At 38.0% G+C, this 15436-nt stretch overlaps 1 protein-coding gene across 1 annotated transcript in view; it reads right to left on the bottom strand.

Annotated features, from left to right (window-relative positions):
- The window catches only part of dscamb (Down syndrome cell adhesion molecule b), a 182564-nt gene that overhangs the window by 142449 nt on the left and 24679 nt on the right, over nt 1-15436 (bottom strand). Inside the window, exon 2 of the mRNA XM_036555898.1 lies at nt 4034-4351. Within this exon, the coding sequence (XP_036411791.1) occupies nt 4034-4351 (318 nt within the window). The remainder of the gene's footprint in view (nt 1-4033; nt 4352-15436) is intronic.

Raw genomic sequence — 15436 nt, 5'->3', positions numbered from 1 at the left:
GATTTTCATTAATTATAAACATCCATGGGCGATCAAATTTGGACACACTTAAAACACAGCGACCCTGAATCACATCATTATAAAACCCTGCAGCACCAAGAGCTGAGCAAAGACAGTAGACTTTCAGGACCACCCTCACTCAGGTGGTAGTGAATCAGAGATCTACACACATCACTAACACTAACTAACACCCCTCTAACACTCCACTAACACCCCACGAACACACACTAACACCCCACTTACACACACTAACACCCCACTAACACTCACTAACACACACTAACATGCCACTAACACTCACTAACACACACTAACACTCACTAACACACACTAAAACCCCTCTAACACACACTAACACCCACTAACACCCCACTAACACTCACTAACACACACTAACATGCCACTAACACTCACTAACACACACTAACACTCACTAACACACACTAAAACCCCTCTAACACACACTAACACCCACTAACACCCCATTAACACTCACTAACACAATAACACCCCTCTAACACCCCACTAACACTCGCTAACACACACTAACACCCCACTAACACACAATAACACTCACTAACACACAATAACACTCACTAATACCCCATTAACACACAATAACACTCACTAACACCCCACTAACACACACTAACACACACTAACACCCCTCTAACACCCCACTAACACACACTAACACCAAACTAACACTCACTAACACCCCACTAACACACACTAACACACACTAACACCCCTCTAACACCCCACTAACACACACTAACACCAAACTAACACTCACTAACACCCCACTAATACACAATAACACCAAACTAACACACTAACACACACTAACACCAAACTAACACTCACTAACACCCCACTAACACACAATAACACTCACTAACACCCCACTAACACCCCACTAACACACTAACACTCACTAACACCCCACTAACACTCACTAACACACTAACACCCTCTAACACCATACTAACACACACTAACATCAAACTAACACACACTAACACCCCACTAACACTCACTAACACCCCACTAACACACACTAACACCCCACTAACACTCACTAACACCCATTAACACACACTAACACTAAACTAACACTCACTAACATGCCACTAACACACACTAACACCCCTCTAACACACACTAACACTCACTAACACCCCACTAACACTCACTAACACACAATAACACCCCTCTAACACCTCACTAACACACAATAACACTCACTAACACACAATAACACTCACTAACACCCTTCTAACACCTCACTAACACACACTAACACCAAACTATCACTCACTAACACCCCACTAATACACACTAACACACAATAACACCCCTCTAACACCTCAATAACATACAATAACACTCACTAACACACAATAACACTCACTAACACCCCACTAACACTCACTAACACACAATAACACTCACTAACACCCTTCTAACACCTCACTAACACACACTAACACCAAACTATCACTCACTAACACCCCACTAATACAAACTAACACACACTAACAAAAAACTAACACTCACTAACACACACTAACACTCACTAACACCTCACTAACACACATTTACACACACTAGCACTCACTAACACCCCACTAACACTCACTAACACACACTAGCACTCACTAACACCCCACTAACACACACTAACATCAAACTAACACACACTAACACCCCACTAACACTCACTAACACCCATTAACACACACTAACACTAAGCTAACACTCACTAACACCCCACTAACACTCACTAACACCCCACTAACACCCTCTAACACACACTAACACACACTAACACTAAACTAACACTCACTAACACCACACTAACACTAAACTAACACTCACTAGCACCATACTAACACACACTAACACTCAGACACTTACTAACACCCCACTAACACACACTAACACACCACTTACACTCACTAACACACACTAACACCCCACTAACACATATGAACACCAAACTAACACACACTAATACCCCACTGACACACACTAATACCCCACTAACACACACTAACACTCACTAACACCCCAATAACACTCACTAACACACACTAACACTCCACTATCATACACTAATACCCTGCTAACAAACACTGATACCCCACTAACACAATAATACCCCACTAACACTCACTAACACACACTAACACTTCACTAACACATACTAAGACCAAACTAACACTCACTAACACCCCACTAACATTCACTAACACACTACTAACACACACTAACATGCCACTAACACACACTAACACACATTAACTCTCACTAATACCCCGCTATGACACACTAGCGCACACTAACACCCAGAAACACCCCACTAACACACATTAACACCCCACCAACACACAATAACACACACTAACCGTCACTAACACACCACTAACACCCCACTAACACTCAGTAACACACTACTAATACAGTAACATGCACATACAAACTAACACACACTAACACCTCTTTAACACACATTTACTCTCAATAATAACCCGCTAAGACACACTAACACACACAAAAACCCACAAACACCCCACTAACACACAATAACACACATTTACAGTCACTAACACCCCACAAACACACACTAACACCCCACAAACATCCCATTAACCACACTAACACACACTAACATTTCAGAGACTCGGGACAAGAACACATCAGCAAACCTATTTAGAGTGAACCAAGTTACAAAACATCTTCATCAAAATTATCTCACTGAGAGCCAAACTCTCTAAACTGCAGTGTTAATTGGCCCTAAAACAACGTACAGCATGGCAGATTACCTGAGCGTGCTAACTGACCCAACACGGAGATCCGCCTTGACAGAGTACAGACTCAGTCAGCACCGCCTGACCGTAGAGACGGGCAGACACAAAAAGTCTTGGCTACCCAAAGATCAAAGACTGTGCCAGCAATGCCAACAGATATAATAACATAATCATTCAAAAAGCACGCGTCCTAACAAAAGCAACACAGAGAGCTCATATCACTCCTGTTTGGAAAGAACTGCACTGACCGCCTGGATCTTTTAGAGAGAGTTTAAAGCTCTGCTGCTGGTTTTTAAAGATCTAAATGACCTTAAAGCTCCTGAATGTCTGTCTGTTTATGATCTTAGATCCGCAAATTCTACAAACACCTTCAGTAAAATACAGGAAACATGGAGAGACTCTTTCAGTCATTCTGCTTCTAAACTGTGGAGCTCAGTTCACCTTTTATTAGACAGTCGAGCTCAGAGCTCACTTCTAATAAACATCTGAAAACGCAGCTCTTTAACGCAGCGCTTCAGTAAAACTCCACGGCTATTTTGGTGTTTATCTTTAATCTGATCTGTTATTGTCTCTTATGATTTTACATGAATGCTCAAAGTTTCTTCTATTTCTGTTCAGCTTAATCACCTATATGTAAAGCATTCTGAGCTGCCACTGGCATGAATAGTTCTCTATAAATCAAGATTTTTATTATTATTATTATTATTTTTATTATTATTGTTATAAACGTTCTATAATGTTCATCAACTCCTTACAAAGGCTTTGCCAATCCAAGTGCTCTTATTTGTCATGCTGATAAAGCAACCCTGAATTGGATTGAATTGAATTAAGAGAGAGAGATTTTATCTACTGAAGGTCTCATTCGATTGGCAGATCATTTTACTTGTCTTGAGAAATAATGAAGATAATGAACAAGTAAAATGGTCTGCTAATGGAGTACGACACTTTCTCTAGATACAATTACTTAAAATAAGAACAAAATGTCTATAAACAAGTGGAATAATCCTATAATATTCTTACAACAGTCTCATAATGATCAATTTTAGATATACTGACCACATGTAAGATGTTTAAACTTGCTGAAACACAGTGTAGATCGGCTTTATACTGTTGAAAACGCAGGTACAGAACGTTAGAGTACATCTGCTCTACGTTCTCCAGAACTGTGTCATTACTCTGCTGAGTGAGATGATGACAATTATGAGATAATTATCACTCACCGGCCTTAATGTGTAAGTCTTGGCTCCTGATCTTCCCTGACGGATTCTCGGCTGTGCAATAGTAGGTATTGTCATTGATTAGGTTGCTAAAGCTGGAGGGGAGGAAGCCGTAGATTTGCAGTGTGCCGTTGGGGTGCACATGCCGGATGCCTGGCACATCGTAGATCTCCTCCCCGGTGGCCAGGTACCAGCGCATTGTGGCGGGGGGCACGGCCGCTGCCGGACACGGCACCAGTGCCCCTGTGGTGCTGGAGAACACTACCTCTTGCAGAGATGCATTGACAAAATATAAGCTGGAACGTAGATCTTCACCGAAAACTGTGGAGAGAGAAGATGGAGAGTGGCATGTTAATAAAACTTAATAAACAACACACTGTAGACTCTTCACAGTGGTGGTGATAGGAACCAGGGGTCACCACACAAATATAGACATTTTATTTACTATCCAAAACCACCAGTGAACCTACACGAGTCTTCTGAGTTTATATGGTATGTTGATGATGGAAAATAGTGGAAAATCTGATATAATAAGTTTCTTTGGAGGCCAAATTGTAAAAAATGGTATCTTGGCAAGTGAAATGATCTTAAATCTTGCTGACATATCTAATATTTCTCTTGTTGAGCTTGATGTAAGTTTACTATAAGACTTTTTTACTTATTGCAAGATTTTTTGTATTAATTCAAAGCAATTTTATCAAGTAAAATCATCTCACAGATAATTTTGCTTTATGTAAGCATGTTTCACGAAACAAGCAAAATAATCTGGCAATATAATGAGATCATATCCCTCCACCATGATTTTAAGCTCTCAAAACTGTCATAAAACAGTGTCTCAGTCATCAGGCAGTGAATTCATAACCATTTCATGTAGTAACTTTCTGTGAGGGAGCTTTTAGAGGTGGACGTCTGGTTCCTATCACCACCACTGTGAACAGTTCTGACTTAGTAAGTTTCTCTAGAACAGAGCATTTCACACCAAACCACTTTGAATGACTCTGTTTACATCTAAACCACTTAATCATGCAGATCAACAACAGCGTCAGACTCTAGAGAACCCATTAATCCAAGATGTATCTAATGCAGAGCCTCCTTTAATAAGGAGCACCTAAAGCACGACTACAGGAATTGACCAGCAACAACGGCAACAGCAAACCACTGTAAAGTAGCCTTGAGTTTAACTCCATAAATGGTTTTAAGGAGTTCAAAATTAAGCGTTAAGCCAGAAACGGATCAGCATAGCAGAATTAGATCATTAGGTAAAAATCAAATAATCCTCCTATACAGTAAAATAAAGCTCTGCTGATCGTTCAACACAGTTTACCAATAAATGGTCTTAAACACTGGAGTTAATGTAGAACTGCTAATTCACCCTTAAGATAACCCTGAAGATCAGTGCAGACTGCTCACCATAGCAATGCAGACAACAATCTCGCCTAGCTAGTAGCTAAACATTGACAATTTGGAGACGAATGGACTGCATTTATAATCATTGCAGTTGGTTTCTTGATACGTTTAACCTGCAATGAGAAAGTGACAAACAGCTGAAGTCGCTTCTCATTCGCCAGCTCCTTGTTTGAATTTTCCCGTTCCACCTTAAATGGTGCAGCAGATACAATCTGGCGCTTCAGTATAAAAAAAAATCAACCGTTGAGAGACATTTTACAAGAAACTGTTTTACTTTTGCGAAAAAGTTTCCTGCTGGAGATGTGAGAAAAGCAGCTATAGCTGAGCTAAAGCTTAAAGCTGATCAAAGTAAGTCTGTGTTTTTGTTTATATTTTTTATCCTATAATAGTACATCAGCACATACTGAGACACATTTACAGCCAAGACGGTAAAACAGACATAAAATGTTGTGGCTCCCAAGGTGGTTTGATTTTTGTTGAAAGGACAAACTGGCTCTTCAAGTATATTCATACTCTGCAGCATTTAACTGCAGCGCCCCCTAGTGGCTGTCTCACCAGCGACGTGTATATCGACTCTGACGTTTGTCAAAAATATTATAAGATTAAATATTTATTTCCTGTAACTCTAGCGAATGAACGAGGACACCGTCCTATATCGGTGGGAGAAATGTCGTTGAACTGCTAACAAACTGCTAACAAACTGCTGTGAAAAACTATTCACACCTCTCCACAAAGAGACAAAACAGCCAACTGCAGCTTCCACACATCAAACAAACATGAATTACTGACATAATAAACACACACAGCATTTACACACAATAAACAGACACAACAAAAACATACAGTATTTACACACCATAAACACACAAACCACATACACACGACATACACACACAGTATTTAAACACAATAAACACACACAGCATTGAAACACAATAAACACACACAATAAAAACATACAGCATTTACACACCATAAACACACAAACCACATTCACACAACATACACACACAGCATTTAAACAAAAACAAAAACACACAGCATTTAAACACAATAAACACACACAGCATTAACACACAATAAACACACAACAAACACACAGCATTTTCAGAGAATAAAAACACAGCATTTAAACACAATAAACACACAGCATTGAAACACAATAAACACACAGCATTTACACATAATAAACACACACAGCATTAAATCAGAATAAACACACAGCATTTAAACAAAATAAACACACACAGCATTTAAACACAGTAAAACAGCATTTAAACACTATAAACACACAACATTTAAACGCAATAAACAAACAGCATTTACACACAACAAACACACACAACATTTAAACACAAACACACATAACACTTAAACACAATAAACACAGCATTTAAACACCATAAACACACACAGCTTTCAAACACAATAAACACACAGCATTTAAACACCATAAACACACAGCATTTAAACACAATAAACAAACACAGCATTTACACACAATAAACACACACAGCATTTAAACACAATAAACACACAGCATTCAAATACAATAAACACACAGCATTTAAACACAATAACACACAGCATTTACACACAAGAGACACACACAGCATTGAAACACAATAAACACACATAGCATTTAAACACAATAAACAAACACAGCATTTAAACACAATAAACACACACAGCATTTACACACAATAGACACACACAGCATTTAAACACAATAAACAAACAGCATTTAAACACAATAAACACACAGCATTGAAACACAATAAACACACAGCATTTAAACACAATAAACACACAGCATTTACACACAATAAACACACACAGCATTTACACACAATAAACACACAGCATTTACACACAATAAACACACACAGCATTGAAACACAATAAACACACAGCATTTAAACACAATAAACACACAGCATTTACACACAATAAACACACACAGCATTGAAACACAATAAACACACAGCATTTACACACAATAAACACACAGCATTTACACACAATAAACACACACAGCATTTACACACAATAAACACACACAGCATTTAAACACAATAAACAAAGCATTTACACACAATAAACACACAGCATTTACACACAATAAACACACAGCATTTACACACACTAAACACACAATAAATACACAGTATTTGCACACAATAAACAGAGCATTTACACACAATAAACACACACAGCGATTACACACAATAAACACACAGCATTTGCACACAATAAACACAGCATTTAAACACAATAAACACACACAGCATTTACACACAATAAACACACACAGCATTTACACACAATAAACACACAGCATTTACACACAATAAACACACACAGCATTTACACACAATAAACACACACAGCATTTACACACAATAAACACAGCATTTACACACAATAAACACACACAGCATTTACACACAATAAACACACAGCATTTAAACATCATAAACACACAGCATTTAAACACAATAAACACAGCATTTACACACATTAAACACACACAGCATTTAAACACAATAAACACACACAGCATTTAAACACAATAAACACACACAGCATTGAAACACAATAAACACACTGCATTTACACACAATAAACAGCATTTAAACACAATAAACACACACAGCATTGAAACACAATAAACACACTGCATTTACACACAATAAACAGCATTTAAACACAATAAACACACACAGCGATTACACACAATAAACACACAGAATTTGCACACAATAAACACACACAGCATTTAAACACATTAAACACAGCATTTACACACAATAAACAGCATTAACACACAATAAATACACACAGCATTGAAACACAATAAACACTGCATTTACACACAATAAACAGCATTTAAACACAATAAACACACAGCATTTACACACAATAAACACACACAGCATTTACACACAATAAACACACACAGCATTGAAACACAATAAACACTGCATTTACACACAATAAACAGCATTTAAACACAAGAAACACACACAGCATTTACACATAATAAACACAGCATTTACACACCATAAACACACACAACATGTACACACAATAAACACACACAGCATTTAAACACTATAAACACACAGCATTTAAACACATCATAAACACACACAGCATTTAAACCCAATAAACACACACAGCATTTACACACAATAAACGCAGCATTTACACACAATAAACACACACAGTATTTACACACAATAAACACAACATTTTCACACAATAAACACACACAGCATTTAAACACAATAAACACACAGCATTTACACACAATAAACACACACACAGCATTAACACACAATAAACACACACAGCATTTAAACACCATAAACACACACAGCATTTACACACAATAAACACACAGCATTTACACACAATAAACACATAGCATTTAAACACAAGAGACACACACGTAATTTACACACAATAAACACACACAGCATTAACACACAATAAATACACACAGCATTCAAACACCATGAACACACACATCATTTACACACAATAAACACACACATCATTTACACACAATAAACACACACAGCATTAACACACAATAAACACACAGCATTTACACACAATAAACACACACAGCATTAACACACAATAAACACACATCATTTACACACAATAAACACACACAGCATTAACACACAATAAACACACACAGCATTTAAACACTATAAACACACACATAATTTACACACAATAAACACACAGCATTAACACACAATAAACACACAGCATTTACACACAATAAACACACACAGTATTTACACACAATAACCTACAAAGTCCAAAGACCAGATCTGATTTAATAAATTAAACACTTTTCCATCCAAATATTTCATTTTATCAATATAACTGAAGAAAATTCAAATATGACTGAAAAATGTTGCAGAAATTGCTAATGTGAAAAACGAATTAAGCCTTTTATTCTGAGGCAAAACCAAACTTTTACCGCAAAATATTCTATCACAGCAATAAAAAACTTCTGAAATGTAGTCAATATTTTGAATATTTCACTATGATATTGTAGTAAGATTATTCATCTTTTTTTTTACATTTTTTACTCATTTTCAGTGATTTTTTCTGATAAAAGTGCTTTATTCTTTTGCCACTTTGCTTGTTTTAAGCATTATTTTTGAGAACACGTCAAATGATCTGCCAAATCAATAAGACAATTGACCTAAAACGAATAACAATTAATAGAAATAAGTTAAATATTCTCATAAAGAGAAACATGAGATATACTAACTACATTCATAATGTTTCCACTCGCTAAGAGATCATTTATTGCACTGATTTATCAACACTGTTGTCAACCTGTATTTGGTATGTAAAGAATATTTTCTAACAGAACAAAAAATTTGTAGTATTTTTGTGTCACAACACATGAATATGAATATACTTCACACTTCAGTGTCGTCTTACTGTAATTCTGATGGAACAGACCAATAATAAGGGTGTCTTAATATCAACTGACATGATAAAAAACAGCTTTTAAACACAACAGAAACACTAAGGTCATCATGCTCAATGCCAAGCGTGGGCTAGAGATGTATAAAGCCCCCCAGCATTGGGCTGTGGAGCAGTGGAACTGTGTTCTCTGGAGTGATGGAGCTCCATCCAATACCTTTGGGATGAGCTGTAGTGATCCAGAACTGACCATCCAACATCAGCACCTGACCTCAATCAAATCCTCACAGCAATGTTCCAACATCTAGAAGCCTCCCCAGAAGAGTAGAGGCTGTTACTGCAGCACAAACTCACTATTAACACCTTCATTTCAGGAGAAACGCTGCACCTTTGGACGCACTAGCTGCAGAACTCCAGGCTAGGAGAGCTGGATCGGTTCCTCTCGGTCCCCGGTCGCTAATTGTGAGCTTGTTCATGTTTAAAAGCCACTCAGCGAAGATGCTACGGCGCCACTATCGCAGTCTTGCTCTCGGCTTGGCAGTAAACGTCTCGCCAGTGACAGCTGGCACCGCTCTCCCCGGGGACGGAGCGTTTTAGCACTTCATAAATTACTAACAAGGTTTCAAATCGCAGCGGTTTCCTCCCTCTCTGCGCTTCAGACGCTTCACTCGCAAACTATTATTCGCTAAAGTGCACCCACTCGGGCGGACGCCCGCAAGCCCGCCCGCCCGCCAAGCAGAGACTGATAAGCAAACAAAAGGAAACTGTTGTAAACAGTGCCACTTCATATTATAATATTCCTTTATGTGGCAATTCAGAGCATATGGCGCCATCTGTAAAGTTCCACACGAGGGTAATTGATACTAAAATAACTTGTGGCGGCTGGCAGAGAGAACAGTGCTCGCTCATTAACGGGCATGAAAGCAGCTTTCCCCACGCATTCCCTCGCTCCCCTTCCACGCTCCGCTAAGAAGAAATGATCTTTCCTCATCATCGAGGAATTCACCTCGCCAAGAGAGGCCGATATTTCACCCACAGAGCCGGAGCTCGCATGTACAACACGCTGCGGAGGGATTGCCAGCTTCGATAAAGATAAACAAGACTGGTGAAACATTTATACGCTTCTCAAAAAATATTTTAGCTTATCGACAGGAATATTTTCTCAGATTTTCAGATAAAAGTTTGATTAAACAGTCCATATATGGAAACAGACTGTTTTGAATTCACTGTGACGTCACGAAACAAATTTGCATACACACTAACCCTATAGCAGTTTTGCCCCGCCTACACACGCTGAGGTTATGAAGTGTTTCAGTCTGGGCTGCTTTTTGAATGAGGGCTGCCAATCAAAACAGACCTCGTTTACATATATCAGTTTCAAGGCACAGTAACAAAATAGTCTGTTTAATTGTAAAGGATTAAGAAAAGTTGGGAGAGAAATTAGAAATTGTTAAGTTTTTTACACATAAACAAATATATTAAGGGGACTTTAGGGGAGAAAAGAGCAAAGAACTGACTGACCTCAGCTGATGTTAGCATAAGGCGCTAGGTTTGCCGTTTCAGCTGTTAGCTCTTGAGTCAAGACGCTACATAATTTAAAACACTCACTTTTAGCACCACACAGAGGATTCAGATTTCATTCGAATATGTTTTATTATTGAAAACTAGCCCAAACAAATCTGTAGGTTTTCCTGCTAGATGAGTAATAGAGGCTGCCTCTTCACATGAGCTAATGAACTAACGCTGACACTACAGCACTGGACGCTGATGAGGACTTGTCTTTTACACAAGGTCTTTTCTCCTCAGTAAATGATGTGCCAACATGTTAGTTTATCCGAGAAATATACTTTCACTGTTTCTGAACCTGCCTAACGTTTCCTTTTTTCTACAGTAAACAGGATTTGGGCAGCAGGACGCTAACATTACTGCTACTGAGTGCTGATTGGTTGGCGAGCGGAGCAGCTCGTTGGCTGTTCGTGCTCACTGACATCATGAACGTACATGAGGCGCCATTTTTAACTCCTATAACTCGAGTTTAAAAGCTCTTAAAAATATAACAGCAGTGTTAAAATGTTTTATGCTGTTCTGTGTCCAGGAAATGAACAAATTCTTTTACGTTAAAAATATTTAATCATTTATAAACCATGATTTTGCTCAAATGCTCCATCTTAACCCATTCATTTTGGACTCATTCAGGAGCGCCCTCTAGTGTTTGAGAAACCCGGAAGACATTACAGAAGTTCTCTGGCCGTACTGCCTTCTCAGTCACGTGTTTCCTAATAGCAAAGTATAACATAATGTACAAGCTTACTTAAGTCAAGTCAAAGTTTATTTATTTAGCGATTTTAACAGAAGGTGTTGTCACAAAGCAGCTTTACAGAAAAATCTGTGTCCGAACCCCCATGAGCGTTGCCAGTGGAGACAGTGGCAAGGAAAAACTCCCTAAGAGCAAGAGGAAGAAACCTTGAGAGGAACCAAGACTCAAAAGGGGAACCCATTCTCCTCTGGTCCCCACCGGACAGCAAAGAGCATTAGTATAAAATATTAGAGTACAACTTACTCACTAATACAATAAACCTGACACATTTTACAGTCCTGTTGAAACGTAAAACCATTGTTTTATTGAATTATTAGCCTGTATATTTTCTCTGCACCTGATTAAACGCAAGAAATACCGAAGTATTGATTTCGGTATTTGAATACTGTCATCTTGATCGGTTAACTGAGTATTTGAGTACATATAAACATTCATAATAACTACTATTAAGATCATATGTAAATTCTGTAGATATGGGGACGAGGAACTGAAATGGGGACATACATACATACAGTTAAAGTGGTTAAAGCTTAGTATGCAAAACCATATCAAAGAAAAATATATGTACATATATTTGCTCCCATTAAACGTATGTGTGCCTTATATGTCATGTTTTAAAATATTTGTGCTAAGCATAACTATAGCTGAAAACCAATATATCCACATAAATGTCAATATATTAACAACTGTCAATATCAGCGACACTGACGTGGTGGTGTGTTAGTGTGTGTAGCGATGGTGCGATCAGACACAGCAGTGCTGCTGGAGTTTTTAAACACAGGACGCTGTTGGCTGGATATTTGTGATTGGTGGACTATTCTCAGTCCATTCTCAGTCCATTCTCAGACTATTCTCAGTCACTGCTTGGTTGGTGGAGAATAGTCCACCAACCAAAAATATCCAGCCAACAGCGTCCTGTGAGCAGTGTCCTGTGACAACTGATGAAGGACTAGAGGATGACCAACACAAACTGTGCAGCAGCAGATGAGCTATCGTCTCTGACTTTACATCTACAAGGTGGACCGACAAGGTAGGAGTGTCTAGTAGAGTGGACAGAGAGTGGACACAGTGTTTAAAAACACTGCTCTGTGGGGGTCCTGTGGGGGTCCTGACCATTGAAGTACAGGGTAACAAAGTATGCAGAGAAACAGATAGAACTACAGAGTGAAACTACGCGGTCAGTAAAGCTGATGAAATGGACAGCGAGTGTAGAAACAAGGAGGTAGACTTAATGTCATGGCTAATTGGTGTATTTAATACTATTGTTTTTTAATATTTACATGTATTCCAAATATATAAGGAAACATATTACAAACTTGGCACGTATAATATTTTGAAATAGGGAAGGAAATTTTATTGTCTGCCTCAAAACTGGCTGAGAAATAAATCAGTGAACGTACTGTAAAAGTGCCACGTGTCACTTTTTAGAATGACACGACAGACTGAACAGCAAATGTGCTCCTCTTTCTTGAGGGCGCAGCCGTTTGAACTGGGCCAAATGAGGTCCAACGGCAACAACCACAGCAAATCCTGAAAATCCTTCTTCAAAGGACAAAAAGCCATCACTTTGCCGCTCGGCGACCTGAGGAGAAATTCATAATTGACGTAATTTTTCATGTGCTGAACCGTAAAGACGCAAAAAGTGACACTGTTCAATAATGCATTGTGTGCATCCATAATTAACCAAGACCCCCCCCCCACACCCCCTCTCACCCCCCACCCTCCTCCCTTTCAGTCCAGCGAGGCAATAAAACTGCTCTCCATTCAATATTAACCTGACCGAGTCACACAGCAGCTCCTCTGTACGGTTTTTCAGCTGAGTTAGAAAAGAAAACGTGATTGTTATTTCAGCAGTGCGCTAGCTCCGGTTAGCATTTAACCTCTAAGTTTCTCCAGATTGATGGAGAATGTGCTGTATTTGGTTCTATATAGAACCTTTCTGAAAGGGCAGAGTGGAACACGTTAACACGTATGTTTGCTCCATGTGTAGAAAAACATACACACTAGTGACGTCAAGGCCCATTCAGACCTACACTGCACAAAATGGGGCTTCGGCAAGTGAAATTATCTTAAATCCATTCAATATATCTAATATTTCTCAAGCTGATATTATTGTACGCATATAATAAGATGATTTAACTTATTACTAGACATTATTTACATATCACTTTGAGTAATTTTATTTAATGAAAAAATTTTGGACGATAATTTTGCTTATTTTGAGAAACATTCCAAAAACAAGCAATATAACCTGCCAATATAATATATCGAGATAATTTCACTTGATAAAATGACTTAAAACAAGTAAAAAATGTCTAAAAGTATGAAAAATTCTTATACGTTCAGCAATCTCAATATGATTTAAACCACACCAGTCACATTATGACTTAATTTACTACACAGACACTACATTTCCCACAATGCCTCATTGTCTTTCCCCTGAATTCAGGATGTGTGGCAACTGTCCTCAATATAGATCTAGCAGTAAGTAGACATAAACAAGTAGTTCAAATCACATATACACACATCTGCATATATTTGTTTAATAGAAAGTCAACCAGAGAGCAGCCAGAGTAATGCTAATGCTAACACTAACGCTGATGCTAAGACTAACCTGTGGCCTTTCATGCACCAACACTGCAAAAAATGTTATCTTGGCAAATAAAATGACCTTAAATCTGTTCGATATATGTAATATTTCTCATGTTGAGATTACTGTAAGTTTATTATAAGACTAACTTATTTCTAGACATTATTTACATTTTAAGTAATTTTGTCAAGTGAATTTATTTTACTATATTGTCAGATAATTTAGCTTATTTTAAGAAACACGCTCAACACAAGCAACATTATCTGCCAATGTGCTATAGTGAGATAAGTTCACTTAATATAATTACTTAAAACAAGTAAAAAATGTCTAAAATAGGTAAAATACTCCTATACTCGCAAGTGAATTACTACATATATATATACACATAGACTAGATTTAAGACCACTTCACTTGCCAAGATGCCATTTTTTGCAGTGTAAAATGCATCTTAAATCAAAGGCCTTCGTTAACGGTGGTTATTATGTGATATACTTTAATTTGATACAGTGATTTAATTAATTTCAGACAAAAACTACACAGACCAAATCAGTTCAGAGTGTGTACCACTGTGCACATATCAAACATTACACTGCAGAATATTAACATAACTGGGAGCCAAATCACCACAGAG

Source organism: Colossoma macropomum, unplaced genomic scaffold (genome assembly GCF_904425465.1).
Source record: "Colossoma macropomum unplaced genomic scaffold, Colossoma_macropomum, whole genome shotgun sequence".
NCBI classification, from domain to species: domain Eukaryota; kingdom Metazoa; phylum Chordata; class Actinopteri; order Characiformes; family Serrasalmidae; genus Colossoma; species Colossoma macropomum.
This window is presented reverse-complemented; position numbering and strand designations above follow the sequence as displayed.